Source organism: Linepithema humile, chromosome 3 (genome assembly GCF_040581485.1).
Source record: "Linepithema humile isolate Giens D197 chromosome 3, Lhum_UNIL_v1.0, whole genome shotgun sequence".
NCBI lineage: Eukaryota > Metazoa > Arthropoda > Insecta > Hymenoptera > Formicidae > Linepithema > Linepithema humile.
Genome location: NC_090130.1, coordinates 16835924 through 16855236, shown reverse-complemented (window position 1 = coordinate 16855236; position 19313 = coordinate 16835924). Strand labels below are relative to the sequence as shown.

General features: G+C 47.6%; 1 protein-coding gene and 2 pseudogenes across 1 annotated transcript; 2 read left to right on the top strand and 1 right to left on the bottom strand.

Moving 5' to 3' along the window:
- Window positions 1-4201: 4201 nt before the first annotated feature.
- LOC136998995 (uncharacterized) lies at window positions 4202-5151 on the top strand. Its single transcript, XM_067352388.1, has 2 exons — window positions 4202-4392; window positions 4506-5151. Exons 1-2 carry the CDS (start codon window positions 4202-4204, stop codon window positions 5149-5151), a joined length of 837 nt encoding a protein of 278 aa, XP_067208489.1.
- A 10404-nt stretch (window positions 5152-15555) lies between these two features.
- LOC136998994 (uncharacterized) lies at window positions 15556-16446 on the bottom strand (annotated as a pseudogene).
- Window positions 16447-16681: 235 nt separating this feature from the next.
- Window positions 16682-18286, top strand: LOC136998993 (uncharacterized; annotated as a pseudogene).
- Window positions 18287-19313: the final 1027 nt, after the last annotated feature.

Here is a 19313-nt window from a genome sequence, read left to right as displayed (position 1 = left end):
TCCTCATCATGAGACGGGCCGAATTACCGAGCGATACCACAAGCACGTGGGCATGATAAAAAGCAAGGTCGCGCAGTGTAAATTGGCGCCGGTCCAACAGATCCTGGACGACCTCAAGGTGAGCACGGACTCTATCCTTGAGGTCGCCGGGGTCTCGAAAGGTCTCAAGGGGAGCCTTGCTAAACTCCTTTATGTTGCGGCTTCCTCCCTCGAAGCAGGCGCAGCGACCCTGGCGGAACGCGCGGAGAGAGAGGAAAGAGACGACCCCGTAGCGGGAAGGGCCCCTCCCCCGCCAACGCGCACGCGGAGAAGATCCTAGCGGCAAACCGCCGCCTGGAGAAAGAGGTCGCTGACCTCCGTAGGGAGAGGGAGGAAAGAGAGAGAATCTCCCCTCCTCTCTCACCTATTAACACCCGGTCCAGGGCCAGGGTTGCAAAGGAGGACAACGCGGACGAGGAAATCATCATGGGGGAGTCGGTGGAGGTCCCACCTCCGGAGCCCTCTCCCACGATGACAATCACTAGGGAAGACCTCGTTAACTTCCCGGCAAAGAGACCTCCGATTATGGGGATCGTAAAAGTGTTGGTTGACCACCCTTTGCCGGTGGTAACAAGAAACACCCTCTTGCACGGTGGCCTAGTTGGCACCATTGTGCAGGAGGTGGTTAAACAGGTCGGGGAAATGCTCCCCCGTATTGTGAAGGAGCTCCTAGGAGATAGGCTCCCCTCCTTGCCTGACCCGCCTCCCTCCAAACCTCCTGGCAGTACGGGTCCACCCTCCGTTAAGAGGGTGGCTCCCTCAGCCGGGGATTCAAAGAGGGAGAGCGGAAAGAAGGGGAAGAGGAAGGAATCGGCGCAGTCCGCCGCTGTGCGACAGCCCACTGCCGACCCTTCCTCTCCCCCTAAGGAGGGAAAGAAAGGCCTGATTGTTAAACCGGGGCAATCAATCCCTCCCGGAGAAAAAGCCTCTCCAGCTGTCGCTGCCGGCGTACAACAACAGCAGCGGCAGCAACAGCAAGAACCATCACCTCCGTTATATACGGAGGTGGCGAAGAGAAGGAAAAAGAGGGAGACCCCTCCCACCGTAGCGGCAAAGGGCGCCCAAGGGGTCACAAAGGTGGCTCCCAAAACTGCCCCCAAATTTCCTTCCTCTCCGCCCAAACCGGGCACCAGGGGAGAGAACGGGAAGAAGAAAAGGAAGGTGCTTAACACCGCGGCGGTTACCCTCACGTGCCCAGAGGGAGAATACGCCGCGGTGCTGGCAAAAGCCACAAAGGAGATCCCCATCAAAGAGATGGGGATCTCCCAGATCAAGCCCAAACAGGGCCAAACTGGGGCCCTTATTTTCGAGATACCGGGCCCCAATGGCAAGGAGCACGCGGACAGGTTGGCACAAGAGATATGCAACCTGTTCGCGGACAGACCCGAAATACGGATCAACCGACCCCAGAAAATGGGGGAGATCCGTATCCGGGATCTGGTGCAGTCGGCCACGGCCAAAAGCGTTGCCCAGGCTGTGGCGGAGAAGGGAGGATGCTCCTTCACCAAGGTTAAGGTGGGGGACTTTAAACTCTCCCTTACCCCCAGAGGCCTTCCTACGGCCTGGGTAAAGTGTCCCTTCAGGGCGGCCAACAAGGTCGCCCAGGAGGGGCACATTGCGATAGAAGGGCTCTACAGAGCCCGTGTAGAGCTACTGGAGGTGCGCCCTCTCCAGTGTTTTAAATGCCTGGAGAGGGGCCATGTTAGGGCGAAGTGCCCCAACACGACCGCGGACTGAAGCGGTCTATGCTACCGCTGCGGTGTGTCGGGGCACAAGGCCTGTACGTGCATGGCACCGACAAGATGCGCCGTGTGCTATAACGCGGGACGCCCGGCCTTCCACCGTATGGGGGGGCCGGCATGCAAGCATCTTAAAGAGGGCTAAAAGAAGAGGGGGGGGGGGTAGCCACACCGACACCCATCCCTCCTCTTAAGAAGGCGGAAAAACCGGCGGCAGCGGCGACGTCGCCCATTATGGGGGAATCTAATTCCCTCATTGAGAGCACGGACGTTGATCCATCGCCGGCTGCCGCCGAAGAAGCCGGGAAGGTTGGCCTGAAGGAAGGACAGGTTCAAAAGAACTAATAATGTCCACGAAGCTCCTTCAGGCCAATCTGAATCACGCTCGCCGGGCCTAGGATCTTTTCCTAGCGGACCTGTGCGAGCGTGACGCAGGACTGGGGGTGGCGAAGCCGTACCGGGTGCTGGACTCCAACCCCAATTGGGTCTCAGCCTCGGGCGACTCCGTCGTCATCGTGAGGAGGCACTCCCCGTGCTCCCCCCTTACCCTTGTGGAACGGGAAGTGGGGTTCGTTATGGCGCGGTGGGGTGCCTTCCATGTGATGGAGGTCTATGCCCCGCCAAGACGGCCTCATCCCGAATTTTTGGAGCAACTGCGGACAATGGGGGCTGGCATTTGCCGATGCTTCCCCCATCCCGTACTGGTGGCCGGAGACTTTAACGCCTGGGCACGGGCGTGGGGTTCCCGGCGCACCAACAGCAGGGGTGAGGCCGTGTTGGACTGGACGGCGGAGCTGGACCTTCTATTACTAAACAGGGGGTCCGAAAGCATCTGTGTTCACCCTCGAGGGGAGTCCATCGTTGACTTGACGTGGGCATCCCCCCGGGCGGCACACTTGGTAGGAAACTGGAGGGTGGCGGACCGAGAGTCCTATTCGGACCATCTCCACATAGAGATGGTCCTGACTGCCACCCCCCAGGAGGTGCTGATCCGCCGCCATCAACAAAAGGGCGATAAACCCCCAAGAAGATGGGCCCTGGCCCGTTTAGACCAGGACAAACTGGTGGCGGCGGCCTTGGTGGAAACGTGGACGGATCCTCCCGACCTCGTCGACACCGAGGCCGAAGCCGAGGAGATCGGGGACATGGCCGAGCGTATTTGCGACGCGGCCATGCCCCGATCAAAGCCCGCCCCTCGTTGGGCGGCTTACTGGTGGACGGAGGAGATCGCGGATCTGCGGAGGCGAGTAAACGCTGCCAGACGCGATCTCCTCAGAGCCCGACGAAAGGCGGGAGGAGATGAGGAGAACACTGCCGAAAAGCGCAGCGAATACCTGGCCGCAAGGGGCTCGCTGCGACTAGCCATCGGCAGGGCCAAGGCCAAGGCCTGGGAAGAGTTGTTGGCGAAACTCGACCGGGACCCTTGGGGGCGTCCGTATCGCTTGGTACTCAACAGGCTGAGACCGGCGGCGCCCCCAATCTCGAAGACGCTGGACCCCGGGTTCCTCGACCAGGTGGTGGGGAGTTTATTCCCAATTAGGGATATTTACATCCCCCTAGGAGGGATCCCACCCCCTGGTCTGAGGACCTGGAGATCTCTGAGAGGGAGCTCTCTGAGGCGGCCAAAAGGCTGGGAGTTACTGGCAAGGCCCCTGGCCCGGACGGAGTCTCCGGTCGAGCATGGGCCTTGGCTTTTGGCGTGGTGGGTGCCCGCCTGAGAAGAATGTACAATACATGTCTCAGGACGGGCGCCTTCCTGTCCTTGTGGAAGAGAGCGAATCTGGTGCTCCTTCGCAAGGAGGGGAAACCGGTGGAGCAACCTTCGGCTTACAGGCCGATATGCCTGCTGGACGAGGTCGGCAAATTGTTCAAGAGGATAATTGCCGGCCGAATCGTCCAGCACCTGTCGCGGGATGATCCCGACTTATCGGAGGACCAATTTGGGTTTTGGGAGGGCCGATCGACAACGGATGCGATTACGCATCTGCGAGCCCTCTCGGACCAAATTGTAGGGGAGGGAGATGTGGCGTTGGCGGTGTCGCTGGACATCGTCAACGCCTTCAACTCCCTCCCCTGGGAACACGTAGGGGAGGCCATCGAGTTCCATGGCTTCCCCCCATACATAAGAGAGGTCCTTTGAGACTACTTCCGCGACAAGACGCTCCAGCTGAAAGATCAGCTGGAGCGGGTAAGCCGGAGGAAAGTCTGCTGCGGGGTTCCTCAGAAGTCGGTACTCGGACCCCTACTTTGGTACCTCGCTTATGACAGAGTGCTCTGCACGGCGCTTCCTCCGGGCTGTCGTCTGCTGTGTTATGCAGACGACACGCTGGTGGTGGCTCGGGGGAAGAGCTGGAGAGAGGTCCGAAATGCGGCGAATGCCGCTAATGTGGGTAGGGGAAGTCCGTGTCCGGGTGGGGACCCAGATGAAATATCTGGGCCTCACCCTGGATGGATTTTGGGGGTTTGAGCAGCACTTCGCTGGGATAACCCCCAAAGCGGATAGGATGGCGGCGGCTTTGGGTCGTCTCCTACCGAACTTGGGTGGTCCGAACAACGGAGTCCGCAGACTCTATGCGAACGTCGTGCAGTCGGTGCTTCTTTATGGAGCGCCGGCGTGGGCCGACAGGGCCGTGGCCAGCCGGCGAATAAAGGCGATGCTACATCGCCCGCAACGCCGGCTGGCCATTAAGCTAATAAGGGCCTATTGCACGACGTCGTTCGCGGCAGCCACAATTCTGGCAGGCTTCCGGTCGAGTTTCTGGCGACCTTGTATGCCGAAATATATCGGCGTACGAGAGACCCGGACCGGCACGGGAGCGCCCGCCTATTACCACGAGCCGTGGCCAGGCTCAAGAAAGATGCCCGTCAAAGAGCCATGGAGGCGTGGCAGGCCTCCTTAATTGGCTCCACGGCGGGCAGATGGACCACCCAGGCCATCCAACCCTGTCTCCCGGAATGGGCGCACAGGAGGGGACACGGAATTGGGTTCCACCTTACGCAGGTACTCACCGGGCACGGATGTTTCGGTGATTACCTGTGTAGGATAGGAAGGGAGTATACAACCGAGTGCCACCACTGTGCGGCCGGTCGGGACTCGGCGCAGCACCCTCTCACGAAGTGTGAAGCGTGGGAGAAAGAGCGTCGGGTTCTGACCGCAGTGGTCGGCGAGGATCTCTCCCTACCGGCATTGGTGAGAGCAATGCTAGAGGGAGAGGACAAATGGAGAGCCGCCTCCGAATTCTGCGACAGAGTAATGTCGCAGAAGGAGGAGGCGGAAAGAGTGAGGAGAGGGGAAGCGATGGGAGGGAGAGACGATGCTTCTTCTCCTCAGCTACCGCCATCTCAATCTCCCCACCCCCAAGGGGGCAGGTGATAAATGGGGCCTTCCCGGGCGGTGATGTTCACCAAGCCCCGGGGAGGACCCCGTGGGAGGGCCCAAACAAGGCCCTCGCAACTCGGACAGGCGGAAGGTGGAATTATAGGAATTCTATGGCTTCTCCACCTTTCGGCGGGGGGTCAGCCAGGAGCGGGGGCTCCTGACTGGCCTCAGCCCCCCAATAAACACGGAAGGGCGGGGAAAGGTCGCGGTAGTCCGGCCTTTTCCGATAAAAACGGGAAACATGAAAGAGGGGGAATTAAATCCCCGCTCCTTTCCGAGAAGAGACCGCGAGGCGGTCAGACCTGAGAGAGGGTGAGAAGAATACTTCTGGTGATGCCTCACCCTCCCTCTAAACGGTGTAGGAAGGCTACCGGCAGGGGTTTAGAGGGTATGCCTCGGATTTATCCCCAGGAGATTCCCACATAACTCACGGGTCTCCCCCCAAAACCCGTGGGTATCCATAAAGGATTTCCCCTGCCATACCAAAAAAAAAAAAAAAAAAGTATAGCGCCGGGGGGGGGGGGGGCAGAACACTGCCGTCACGCATACATTTTCCACGCAAAGCGAGATTCTATATGGGTTTGCAACTTTCCACGCGAGGTTTTTAACTTTCAGTTGCATATATATTTACTGAAATAAAATAAGAACACTAATCATATTTTTCCAAAATTAATTTTTATTTTATTTCACACTTATTACATATTCAAAGAGTGTATATTTTAAGCGTCCTAATAAACAGGGCACGTCTTTTCGTGCGCAAATAAACGATGTGCAAATAAACGGTGTTTAAATGAGTAGTGTGCAAGAAAACGGTGCGCATCTTTCTGTGTCTGAGCGGTGCACAAATAAACGGTGTCTAAGTAAGCAGTGTGCAAGTGAGCGGTGCGCATCTTTCTGTGTCTAATTGAGCGGTGTGCAAATAAGCGGTGTCTAAGTGAGCGGTGTGCAAGTGAGCGGTGCGCAACTGAACGGTATGCAAGTGAACGGTGCGCAACTGAACGGTGCCTAATAGAACCGTGTGCAAAGTATCGTGTTTATTTGCACTGTGTCTTTGCACGGTGTCTAATTGTACGGTGTTTAAGTGAAGGCCACTCGGCTAGAAGCCGCTCCATTCCCTCAGGCGTGTCGGACACCAGTGCAATGTCGTCCGCGTAGGCCAAATAGGCCTTCCCCCATTTTCATCCCATTCAGATCATACTCCGCCTCCGCCCCGGCAGCTATACGCAGCATCGAATCGATGGCGAGGTCAAAGGCGATGGGGCTCAGCGTACAACCTTGGATTACTCCCAAGCGAATGTTGATAGCGCGGTGTTGGACGCGGTGTAGCCCTCGACGGTGCGAACCCGAGTCGTGCAATTGTCGTACATGGATCGCCATATTTCTATGACTTTCCGCGGCTCGCCAGCTCGGACGAAAGCGCAGCGGATCGTCGCATGCGGGACCGAGCCAAACGCGTTGGAAAGGTCCAGCCACACGACAACCGCCTGTCTGCGGTTCCTCTGCGCATCAGTCAGGATCTCCTGCAAGATAAAGTTATGCTCATAACACCCCTTGTCCCACAGGAACCTCTTCTGTGCTAAACTAAGTTTTTCCTGGTCGACCCTAGTCTGTGAAACGATTGGCCACGAGAGCGGCGAACTTCGGCATAGTGTCGCAAAGAGCGAAAGGGCGTCAATTTTTCAAATCGTCGCGGTTTTGTTTCTTAAAAATTAACACAGTTGTTGGAGGTCTTCCAGGACGCGGGGACTGCCGGATGCAGATGTTAAACAGCGCTGCTAATAAGCGCACTTCAGGATCCGCTCTGCGGAGGTCACGGTAAGTAACACCGTCAGGCTCCGGCGCAGAATTAGTCATGCCGAAGCCGGCGGTCCACCTTTCGTTCCGCGAAGGGATCCGTGAGGCGCGCAACATCTTTCGGCGTCGAGGGTTCAACGTGTTCCTCCTCCGCTTTGGCGCTATCCAGTCGGCCCTGGTCGCAGTATAACTGCTTGAAGTACTGGTGCACCCGCTGCTTTGGCACCTGGTAAAAGTCAGCGGGGTCCTGTAGTACTTCTCGCACTGCTTTGCGGTGGTTTCTCCTGTACAGGGTCTAAATACGAGTTGCTTCGTGCACCCAGCCCACGCGCCCTTCTCCCAAATTCATAAAATTAAATTGGGGGCAGCTGGTACCCGGGGGAGTACAGCAGCGATGATTGAGACGACTGCGGACCTGAAGGAGTACGCGACTCTTGTCGCGGTCTTCTTCGGGGAGATGTCTGGTACCCGAGATCGCCCACGGAGGAACGGGCGGCCTCAAGGGAGGCGAGCGGCAGAAGCAGGGCCCCCCCCCTCCTTCCGCCCTGGTGCCGTCTCTCTTATCGGCGGCTACTTCGGCGCGCTTCTACCGCTCCCTTGAGGCCGCCCGTTCCTCCGTGGGCGATCTCGGGCACCAGACATCTCCCCGAAGAAGACCGCGACAAGAGCCGCGTACTCCTTCAGGTCTGCAGTCGTCTCAATCATCGCTGCTCGCTCGATCAGAGCGTCTCGCGCAGCCAGCCTCGCTCGCTTGCGCTGCTTTACGGCATTCGCTTGCGCCAACTGACGACGGGGCAATCGATTAAGCGGAGCAAGCGGACGTTGCGGCCGGCGCAAATTCGCCCCGTACCTTCCTGGGTCCACACGGACGACAGATGCTCCGTCCTCCCCGGCGACCTGTACGCGGGTCCTCGAGCGTCGTTGACGACCCATTACTTCGCGGACAGCTACGGGAGCATTCGGATAAGCGGCGTTAGACTCACCAGTACTCGCCCGGTTGTCTCGTCTTTCTCGCGCCCTCGGCGGAGTCACCTCGCCTCGCCGTATCCCATGTACTCTGAGAGGCAGATCCTTCTCTTCTCTTAACAGGAAATCAAAAGAATTCACCAGCGCTGCAAGCGGCAACACGGGCATCGCGCGCGCAACCGTTGCCGTTGTGACCGGTGACTCGCCCGCGGGCGAACCATCGTTTAAGAGTCGGCGCTCTTTTCGCTCTTTGCCCCGGGCACATCCTCCATGGCCCCTCCACGTCCCTCTCGCTGTTCTCTGAGTCGGGCTGCACCACGATGGATTCCGGCCACCGCTGCCCTAGATGGCAGCTGGGTCGATGTGTAGGACCTCCTAGCCTCCACGACGATTGGTGCCGTCTCTTCGGTGGACGGGGGTGTAATTGGTGAGGGAGGCGACGTCCCCCTCGTTGGTGTCGGCTGCCCCGTTGGCAAAATGGGACTCCGGCACATTGTTCTTGTCACCGTCGTCGTCGTCATCGTCATCGATGTGGCCGACGTCGCAGTAGTGGCCACGAGATGGACTGTGGCAACGGGCCCTGCCGTCGCACCTGGAGATGGAAGTGGCGGACTCGGGGCTCTTATGGAGGGCGTCTAGCTGCCCACAGATTTCGTTTGCGGGGCGCTCCCCGAATTCTGCGACATCGGAGATCCCGTGTTCTTTACAAGGAGAACACCAGAGATTGCCCCCTCCGATTTCGCTGAATTTTATATATGTTGTAAAAGTACCCTCCCACTAATTTATCATAAATAATAGGATCCACTTCTCAAACATTTGCGAAAAAACGCGTTTAAAGATTTACGTGCGCGTAATGTATCGTGCAATAAGAACAGATTGGCAGCTAAGCGGCGTGGCTTAGAATAAATCGGAGGCGGTAATCTCTGGTGTTCTCCTTGTTAGCGTCGGCGGTGGTGTCACATTTTTCGTTGGGAGGGGGGTGGGGCACCGGGCTTCTTCTCCGCGCTTAACGTGGCGGTCCGTGCTCCCCTCGACGCCTCCTCGGTTGTTGGCCTGACCGGGGTTGTCCGTTGTCGCGTACTGCTCTTCACTGTCGGTGCGCTGACTGCCCGGCTCATGGTTCTTATACCCACCGCGTTGATCTGCGGTGGAGTGTTGTTGGACAATCTCTTCACTGTCCCCCCTCTTCCGGTGGTGGTCCTCGTCGCCCCCGTCACCTGTGTTGAGGGGTGGTGAGGGTGAGAGCGCTCCGATCTTGCTGCGGTCTCTCTGAGGACCGACGTGCGCAACACCCACTGCGCCACCGGTTGCATTTCCGGTGGCAGGATTTTGTGACGGGGTGCGCTCGGGTGTTTTTCTTCTTTTGGTGGTTGTTCCCCTGCTCCCTATTGCGCTTCCCGCATCCGTCGGTGACGGATTGGGCATAGGGGGTCGCGCGTCGGTCTCGCGTGCAACAGACATTTTGAGGACTCTGTCACGGGCACATTTTGGCCAGGAAGCGTCTTCTCCATGGCGGCTGCTCTTGGTGTCGTTCGAATCATTTGAATTAAAACTAATACTACAATTTAATTACGCGATCTTCTCGGGGAGATCTGCTCGATAATTCTTTACGCGAAAAAAGGAACTTATGCTTCACCCATTTGATCTAGAGCCTAAGAGATGGCAACGTTACAGGTTATCAAGAGACACGGACGTGTCTCGCGCCCAGTTCACGCGCAAGGCGCAATGATGAAAGAGCGATCGTGTCTCTACACGCAAAACCACGAGCTGAGAGGAGGCGAGATTATCGGATCTCAGTAACACCTGGGTCGATCGATTTGAAAATAGGCTCAATCGATTGTGCGTGCCCAAATATATAATAACGGAGAATGTTTTGATACTCGAATGTACAGGGTGTCACATAGGAAGTTGCTGTAAGTAATTAGATGTCATTTTTAAACGCACATAGGGAGCAAGGAAAATAAAATAGCACAAAAATTCATAAATGATAAAGTGTGGCCAAGTTCCAAAAAAGACACTCCAATATGTTCATATTTTAATAAATATCTAAATTTTTAATATATCACCAACATGAAAAGTAACTGATATGTTATTCAAGGTGCAAATTCAAAATAAACACATAAAATATTCATAAAATGTATAAATAAAACTGATCAAAATTTGATTGAATAAAATTTAATTAAAATAACAAAATATTTATTAAAAAATACAAAAAAACTTGGCGCTGCCACACCGAACAACATGTTAACTTACATAATGTCAATTAATTACATGATGTCAATTAATTATTCTATATATTACATTATTACTCATTTTCATTGTCTCATAATACTTTGAGGTGTAAAGAAGGGTGGAGGGGCGGTGGGACCCCTCAACGGGGGTGAAGGGGGGATGGCGCGAGGGGCTGCGCTGGAGAGGGCGATTAAAGGGGAGGGGCGAAGCCCGTTAGCAGCGCCAAGTTTTTTTGTATTTTTTAATAAATATTTTGTTATTTTAATTAAATTTTTTTAAATCAAATTTTGATCAGTTTTATTTATACATTTTATGAATATTTTATGTGTTTATTTTGAATTCGCACCTTGAATAACATATCAGTTACTTTTCATGTTGGTGATATATTAAAAATTTAGATAATTATTAAAATATGAACATATTGGAGTGTCTTTTTTGGAACTTGGCCACACTTTATCAATTATGAATTTTTGTGCTATATCACTTACTTTTTTATAAATGTACAAAATTAATTATGTGACAGAATTGAGATTATTTTTCAATTATTTTTGCACATTTCGGATGTAACATTTATATTAAGTCAGTTGTATATTATCTAAATTATCTTACATTTTAACACAAGTATTTTTTATCACACTTACATTCTGTGAAACAAATGTTTTATTTCGAATAATCAAACTAAACTATTTTTTGTTGTAACATGTCTTCGGTTTGACTGCCCCATTGATATAAAGCCATGGATAGTTAATATGAAATATCTTTGGCTTTATATCACGGTTTTGTTAAAATTTTTACAAATAATGCGAAAAAAACAATGATATCAAATCAAAGACATGTTAAACATAAAATAATTTAGTTAAAATATTTGAAATGACACTTATGTTTTACATAACGTAATTGTGATATCTAACGCATTACTTATGTTAGTTATTTTCTAATATTACTAATAAAACATATGTTTCACAGAATATAAGTGTGATATAAAACAAAATAATTGTGTTATAATGTAAAATATTTTTGTTAATATGTAATTAAGTTAATATAAATGTACAAAATTAATTATGTAACAGAATTCAAATTATTTTTTAAATATTGTTGTACATTTCGGATATAACACTTATATAAACTATGATATAAACTATGATATCAAATCAGCGACATATGAAACATAAAATAATTAAGTTAGAACATTCAAAAGGATACTTATTGTGTTTCACATAACGTAACTGTGATATCAAACGCAAGACTTATGTAATTAGTTATTTTCTAATATTACTAATAAAACATCTGTTTCACATGACATAAATACTATATAAAACACAAGACGTGTTATAATGTAAAATAGTTTAGTTAATATGTAATTAAGTTAATATAAAAATGTACAGAAATGTGCAAAATTAATTATGTGACAAAATTTATTAAATTATTTATCAATTATTTTTCTACATTTCGAATGTAACATTTATATTAATTTAATAACATATTAACTAAATTATTTTACATTATAAGTTTTGCGACTGGATTGATGTCGACGTCAATGAGATGTGCTTCGTTCATTAATACTAATAAAATTCTATTACATGACAGTTTATTTGTTAATAAAATATTAACAAGATTAAAGAATATAATTTTCTTTTTTATACTTTGCAAAAGTTCTTTTTAATACTTATCGAGTTATTTTATATCTTAATCTGGCATATTTCGATATAAAATTTAAATTAAAATATCTCTGAAAATATTAAGTTCTGGATAATTTTACCGTAATATTTTTATAATTAGAATAATGAGAGTCAAGTGGTATAAAGAAAACGCATAATTGTTAAAAAAAATACATTGTAAATTGCATACTTTTTCTTTAAATAATGGGTTTTTTTACACGTATTGATTTGTTTTATTATTCTGCGCATAAAAATATTATGGTAAGATTATCGATAACTAAATATTTTAAGAGATTTTAGATTTTATATTAAAATATGTCATATCTCTCTCTCTCTCTCTCTCTCTCTCTCTCTCTCTCTTTCTCTCTCTCTCTCTCTTTCGTGTTTGCGAAATTTTTGTAGTGCAATTTGGGGAAGTCGAATTCGTTGACCCTTGGCACCTGGTGCAAGAAATGCACGTAGCGCAACTCGGGGTACTCGAATTCGTCGACTCTTGGGACCTGGTGCAAGAAATTCCCGTAGCGCAACTCGGGGAAGTCGAATTCGTCGACCCTTTGCACCTAGTGCGAAAAATTCCTGTAGCGCAACTCGCAAAAGTCGAATTCGTCGACCCTTGACACCTGGTGCGAGGAATTCCCGTAGCGCAACTCGGGGAAATTGAATTCGACGACCCTTGGCACCAGGTGCGAGGAATTCCCGTAGCGCAACTCGGGGAAGTTGAATTCGTCGACCCTTTGCACCTAATGCGAAAAATTTCTGTAGCGCAACTCGCGAAAGTCAAATTCGTCAACCCTTGACACCTGGTGCGAGGAATTCCCGTAGCGCAACTCGGGGAAGTCGAAATTGTCGACTCTTGGCACCTGGTGCGAGAAATTTCCGTAAATTTTGATGATAATGATAATACCCTGGGCCCCGTAAATTCTTCATCCGCCCCTGCGGACAGAAGAGAAGAATAAGGAGACGACGTTTTTTAATTTTTGCATTACCAACATCACTTTTTGACCGCTTGTATCTCTGAAACGGCTGGACCAATTTTAATTTTTTTTTGTTCAAATTAGTCGTGGCGATGCCGCCTTTAAGGATATACTATGTTTTTATAAAATTTTTTATATTTTAGTTGCTACTGTAACGGTGCAGCCCGCAAGCTGCATCGTTACGGCTACGGACCGTCCATCGTCCGTAGCCCACCAAAGGGCGCATCGAACGCCGATAAAACTTTTATCGAAAACAACGGCGGTCAATCGCCGAACGAACCCCCACACCCGACTGTTCCGAATTTCCGTTAGTGGGGGCCCGCCGCCGAAACCGCCGATGCTTGCCGATCCGAGTTCAGTCGGCCGCCAGCCGGGTATAACAGAGGCCCGGCTGTACGTCTTCTCACCAGATCCCGTTCGCTGCTAGACAGCGAACATCACTCTACGAGCGTTCTCGTAGTCCGACCGAGCGTACTCGGATTCTATGCCTTTTCCAGCACACGAATGTTCTCGTGTACCGCCGAGCGTCCTCGGTATTCTTGCCTCCGCATACGGGTATACTCGTATACCCGCCGAGCGTACTTGGCTCCTCTAGGCACCGATCTTCGTATAGCGGGCATTCCCGCGTACCTAGCCGGATCGCCGTTCTAATTCCGCCTTCGTACGAGCGTCCTCGTACTCCCGCCGAGCGCACTCGGCCTCGCTAGGCACCGATCTTCGTGCAACGGGCATTCCCGTGCACCAAGCCGGATTGCCGTTCTATTCTCGTCTTCGTACGAGCGTTCTCGTACTCCTGCCGAGCGTAATCGGCATCCTAATCCATATATCGCGTTTATTCGCCGGGATTTCGAATCATAATCCGTCCGGCAGGCAAAACCGCGTCGACCAACCCGCGCCGCCGAATAGTCCACATCGATCTATTATCGAACGGACTCGCGACACTCTACGAACGCACTCACCGACCAGCGCTCCGTCGTGTGCCAACCGTTACGACTCGATCACACTGCGCCTGCGCTGATCGTTCCGCCGATCGCACTAAGACGCCTCACGTCAAACTTTATCATATTTCGCCGTTGCTTTTATAATCACTTCACCGCTGCTTGAATAATTATTTCGCCGTTGCCGTATAATTATTTCGCCGTTGCTTTTATATTTATTTCACGCTGCTTTAATAATTATTTTACCGTTGCTTTATATTGATCTCACCGATACTTTTATACTTATTTCACGCTGCTTTAATAATTATTCCGCCGTTGCTTTAATAATTATTTCACCGTTACTGTTATACCGATCGCACCGATACTTTTCTACTTATTTCGCCGTTGCTTGTATATACTTTTCGCATCGCAATCGTACAACTCATTTATACAAATCTCGCTACATACATCGCAAACACACATCGCATGTACACACAGTCATCAGACATATTAATTGAATAAAACACGTCTTCTTATTTATTATTAACAAATCGCGTACATTCTTTGACACACCCCCAACCGAACAAACCTGGATTCCGGCGAGCTATACCGCATCCGAAAAGCTCACACGGTTTCACTACAAACCCCCGAAAAGTCGACTTTGTGCGCGCAGGATAAGAGACTTAGTAGTGTTATTTTCTGAACTTTGCCAGAGATTCTTTTCCTGACTTAGTAGTGTCGTTTTTTGAACTTGGCCGGAGACACTACCGCGTCTCCTGATATCTTCTAACAGAAGACATTTTGTAGTTTTATTTACGTATAAACTAAAAACAATATTTTTATCATTAAATAAATGTTGGTAAATAAATAATGGTAAATATTTTGACGCTTGCACCGTCAGAATTATAATAAAAATTAAGTCGCTTTCGAAAATTATAACTATAACTGTAACTTTTGTTACATAAAGTTTTTTATAGTTTCCAAAAGTTACTTAATTTTTTTGTTATAATTCTGACAGTGCACATTTCGAAAATATGTATAAACCACTAAAATGAGCAGAATTTTTTGTAAACGTTAATTTAATAATAAAAATATCTTCGATTATTTTTAGTTTATATGTAAATAAAACTGCAAAATGTCCTTTGCAAAAAAATATTTTATTTTTCTTGCTCCCTATGTGAATTTAAAAATGACAGCCAATTAGTTTCAGTAACACCTTATATTACTGAATTTCTGCAAATAAATCATAAATTTTTTGAAAAAAACGCTTTAAAATTTTTTTGTACCCCTAATATTTTAATACTTAAATTTAGTACTTAATTTCGATGTCGCTGGTCATCGGCGTCACTAAAAGTTAAAGTGTCGATCACCGACACGAGATTCAACCTGTTAACGTAAAATAATCTATATACAGGGTGGGCCATTTTAATCCATCCACGCAAATAACTCCGAAGGTATAGGTGATAGCGAAAAATAACTCGTACAAAAGTTGTAGGGTTCAAAGGGAGCCAACCGTTGATGACCTTGAACTTGACCTCTTGAAGTCGATTTTCAAAGTTATTTTAAGATTAACAAGTGTTTTTTCAATGGAAACCCGTATTTTTGACCCCGGATTTGGAAAGAGCACAAAATTTTGCGTAAAAAATATGTACCCATGTTAGGGCCTAAAAGTGGACCATAGGGGACTTTTAGACGAAAACAAGTGATTTCATTTTAACACTACTTTTAGCATTACCCAAGAACAACGATGTGGACGTAGTAGTTTTCTGTTCCTTTTGGGGTGCTTGATTAACGTGAGTCCCCTTGCCTCTCACGGACGGGGTGTTTGTTCAATGAAAACCTGCTTTTGGACCAAATCTATAAATTTTGTTCAAAAACGTTACCATTAACCTCAATACATGATTGAATCCTTTTTCAAAAATTGCGAACAGTTTTCAATAACATAGCCCGTGGTATGTTACTACATGCAATCTGAAATCATTCAATCATATCTGCTCTTGTTGTTGGTTCTTGTTTATAAACAACATTTTTTAAATAACTCCAAAGAAAAAAATCAGGTGAAGTCAAATCAGGCGATCGTGGGGGCCAATGAACTGGTCCATTCCATCCAATCCATCTTGCATTAAATTTGTTGTTCAGAAACGTAGTTACAATTCGTGCGCGATGAGCACTTGCCCCATCCAGCTGTACCCACATGTCTAATCTTGTCCGAAGGTCAACATCAGCGAGCAGGTCAGGTAGTTCATCGCGCAACAACTGTAAAATGTTTTCCCCATTCACAGTATCCTCGAAAAAATAAGGACCAATGAGATAACCGTTGACAATTCCGCACCATACATTCACACTCCAACGATGCTGATTATCTATTTGTCTATACCAATAAGGATTCACATCTGACCAGTAATGACAATTATGTCTATTCAGTTCTCCATTGTTTTTGAATGTCGCTTCATCTGAAAACATAACATTATAAAAAAATCTCGGGTTATTTTCAAACATTTGTTCTGCCCATTGACAAAACAGCAGACGTACTCTCATATCTTCATCAGTGATAGCCTGAGTCAAAGTGATGTGATATGCATGGTACTTTGCATTTTTTAGCAACCTTAGCGCAGTCTTCCTACAAATCCCAATTTGCCTTTCAATCTGTCGACTACTAATTTGTGGGTTCAGGTGAACTGCTGCTAAAACTGTTGCCAATCGTGCATCGTTATCATAATTGACCTTTTGCCTGTCACGTTTCATACGACCTTGGCGAGCTCGCAGTTTAATATTGCGAATTGTTGTATGATTGGAGCAACGTCTATACCCATATCGTTCACGATATAAAATTGCAGCTTGGCGATAATTTTTATAGCATTCGCCAAGAACAAGTAAAATGTCAACAATTTCATTGGAAGTGTAATCAGCCATACTATTCCTTATTAATTCAACAATTAGGATTACTAAATCGTGTTTTGTGATTTTTGATGAAATTTAATGAATGAAAACCAGAATTTGTGATGAAGACTCAACGGATCCTCCGTTTCTGGGCAGGTGAGTCAAGTTGTCTATGCGGACTAAGTCCGCATTCAACTTCACCAAACTTGGGTTCACCTGAACCCACAAATTAGTAGTCGACAGATTGAAAGGTAAATTGGGATTTGTAGGAAGACTGCGCTAAGGTTGCTAAAGAATGCAAAGTACCATGCATATCACATCACTTTGACTCAGGCTATCACTGATGAAGATATGAGAGTACGTCTGCTGTTTTGTCAATGGGCAGAACAAATGTTTGAAAATAACCCGAGATTTTTTTATAATGTTATGTTTTTTCAGATGAAGCAACATTCAAAAACAATGGAGAACTGAATAGACATAATTGTCATTACTGGTCAGATGTGAATCCTCATTGGTATAGACAAATAGATAATCAGCATCGTTGGAGTGTGAATGTATGGTGCGGAATTGTCAACGGTTATCTCATCGGTCCTTATTTTTTCAAGGATACTGTGAATGGGGAAAACATTTTACAGTTGTTGCGCGATGAACTACCTGACCTGCTCGCTGACCTTCGGACAAGATTAGACATGTGGGTACAGCTGGATGGGGCAAGTGCTCATCGCGCACGAATTGTAACTACGTTTCTGAACAACAAATTTAATGCAAGATGGATTGGATGGAATGGACCAGTTCATTGGCCCCCACGATCGCCTGATTTAACTTTACCTGATTTTTTTCTTTGGGGTTATTTGAAAAATGTTGTTTATAAACAAGAACCAACAACAAGAGCAGATATGATTGAATGAATTCGGATTGCATGTAGTAACATACCACGGGTTATGTTATTGAAAACTGTTCGCAATTTTTGAAAAAAGATTCAATCATGTATTGAGGTTGTAACGGTGCGTTTTTTCACGCCTCACGGGCGGTGCGTAATGATGCGAAATTTTGACGGTATGCGGATTTTTCGATGCGGAATTACGACGGTGCGTAGTTAGCGAAGCGGATTCTTACGACGCGGAATAACACGTCGGTTTGCCAGAATTCGTTCGTGTGGTTTATCGGGAGACTCCAAATTAACAAAAATAATTTAAAGAAAAATAAATATTTATTCAATAGAGCGTGTAAAGAGAAAACATTTATAAATGAGTACATAAGTAACCGGTTAATACTATCTAATATCTCAATAGTATAAACGGATACAAATATCGGAAGTAAATATTTATTAATGAGTACATAAATAATTCCTTATCGGTTAGACGAGTTAATGGTTTCAACGGTATAATTCTAACTGTGAACGAATGAACTTTGATCGGAAAATAAACTGCGTAAATCGTTGGTGCGCCTTTGGCTGAATAATAAACAAATTAAACTATTTCATTCTTAAATCGGTCGGTTCGTACGGTACGGAGCAAAGTAATAAAAAATAAGCGATACCGCGTATATCCAAGCTCTGCGGAGTCGTCGACGGTTGCCGGTGCGCTGTGTCCGAAGACAGTGAGAGACTTCTCTCGTGCAAGGGATATCGGAAGTCGAATGCCGGGAACACCCGACCGAGGCAGAGAACGCCCTGCCCCTAGAACGACGGGAAGTCGGAAGTCGAACGCCGGGAACACCCGACCGAGACAGAGAACGCCCTGCCCCTAGAACGACGGGAAGTCGGAAGTCGAACGCCGGAAACACCCGACCGAGGCAGAGAACGCCCTGCCCCTAGAACGACGAGGTATAGGAAGTCGAACGCCGGGAACACCCGACCGAAGCAGAGAACGCCCTGCTCCTAGAACGACTATCGGGATAGGAGCGAGTACGACCGGAGTTTCAGAGTGCGTCCTGAGGCTTGTCCGAGTCGTACTCGGGGGAATGGTCTCGATCTGTTCCGCGAGCCGGCTTTTATACCGGTCGTGCTACCCCCACTTAGGGTGCTACCCTACCCGGCAGCTACCCCTTCTCGAACTTTTACCCTCGAGTTGGGGGATCGGAATGCGGCCCTAAATGGGGGTGCTCACGTGGAGCCCGCGTGACGCTTAGTAACAGCGCGTGCTGTTACACTACTTCCCCCCCTTCGAAAAGAAAATAAACATATTTTTCTGCTAAGCGTAAAGTAAACATACTATTCCGTAAATAGTAATTCTCAGTCGGAAACGCTTTGAAAAAAAAAAATTACGCGGTTTATGATGCGTTTATTTTAAAATTATTAGAACGGTAACAAAACTTATTTTCGGTGGAACGGCGCGGTAATTTATTCTTAAACACTAGTAGAACGATTAAACATTAAATACTCTAATATTTGAACTTCATGTGAAACGACAATGCGCAAAACTTACAACTACGATAATTAATCAAACAATGAATCGCAAAATAAATAAAAATTTAAATGTATGAAATAATTTTAAGTGTTAGTCGCAAGACGGACGGTAACGGACGGGATATTATTAGTAAACGCTTTAGTATGCTAACAGAATATATATATATATATATATATTTTTTGTGTATTCTGCGTTCCAAGTTTTTATATATATATATATATATATATATATATAAAAACTTGGAACGCAGAATACACAAAAAAACGTTGAACGATAATAGGAACGGACGTAAGAAACTCTAATTTTAAATAACGACTATATAAAAAA

Bases quoted from the DNA above. Each gene is read 5' to 3' on its own strand.
- LOC136998995 (XM_067352388.1), top strand. From the start codon at position 4,202: ATGAAATATCTGGGCCTCACCCTGGATGGATTTTGGGGGTTTGAGCAG. The intron at 4,393-4,505 runs GTGGGCCGACAG...CGTTCGCGGCAG, and splicing joins CTTCTTTATGGAGCGCCGGC to CCACAATTCTGGCAGGCTTC.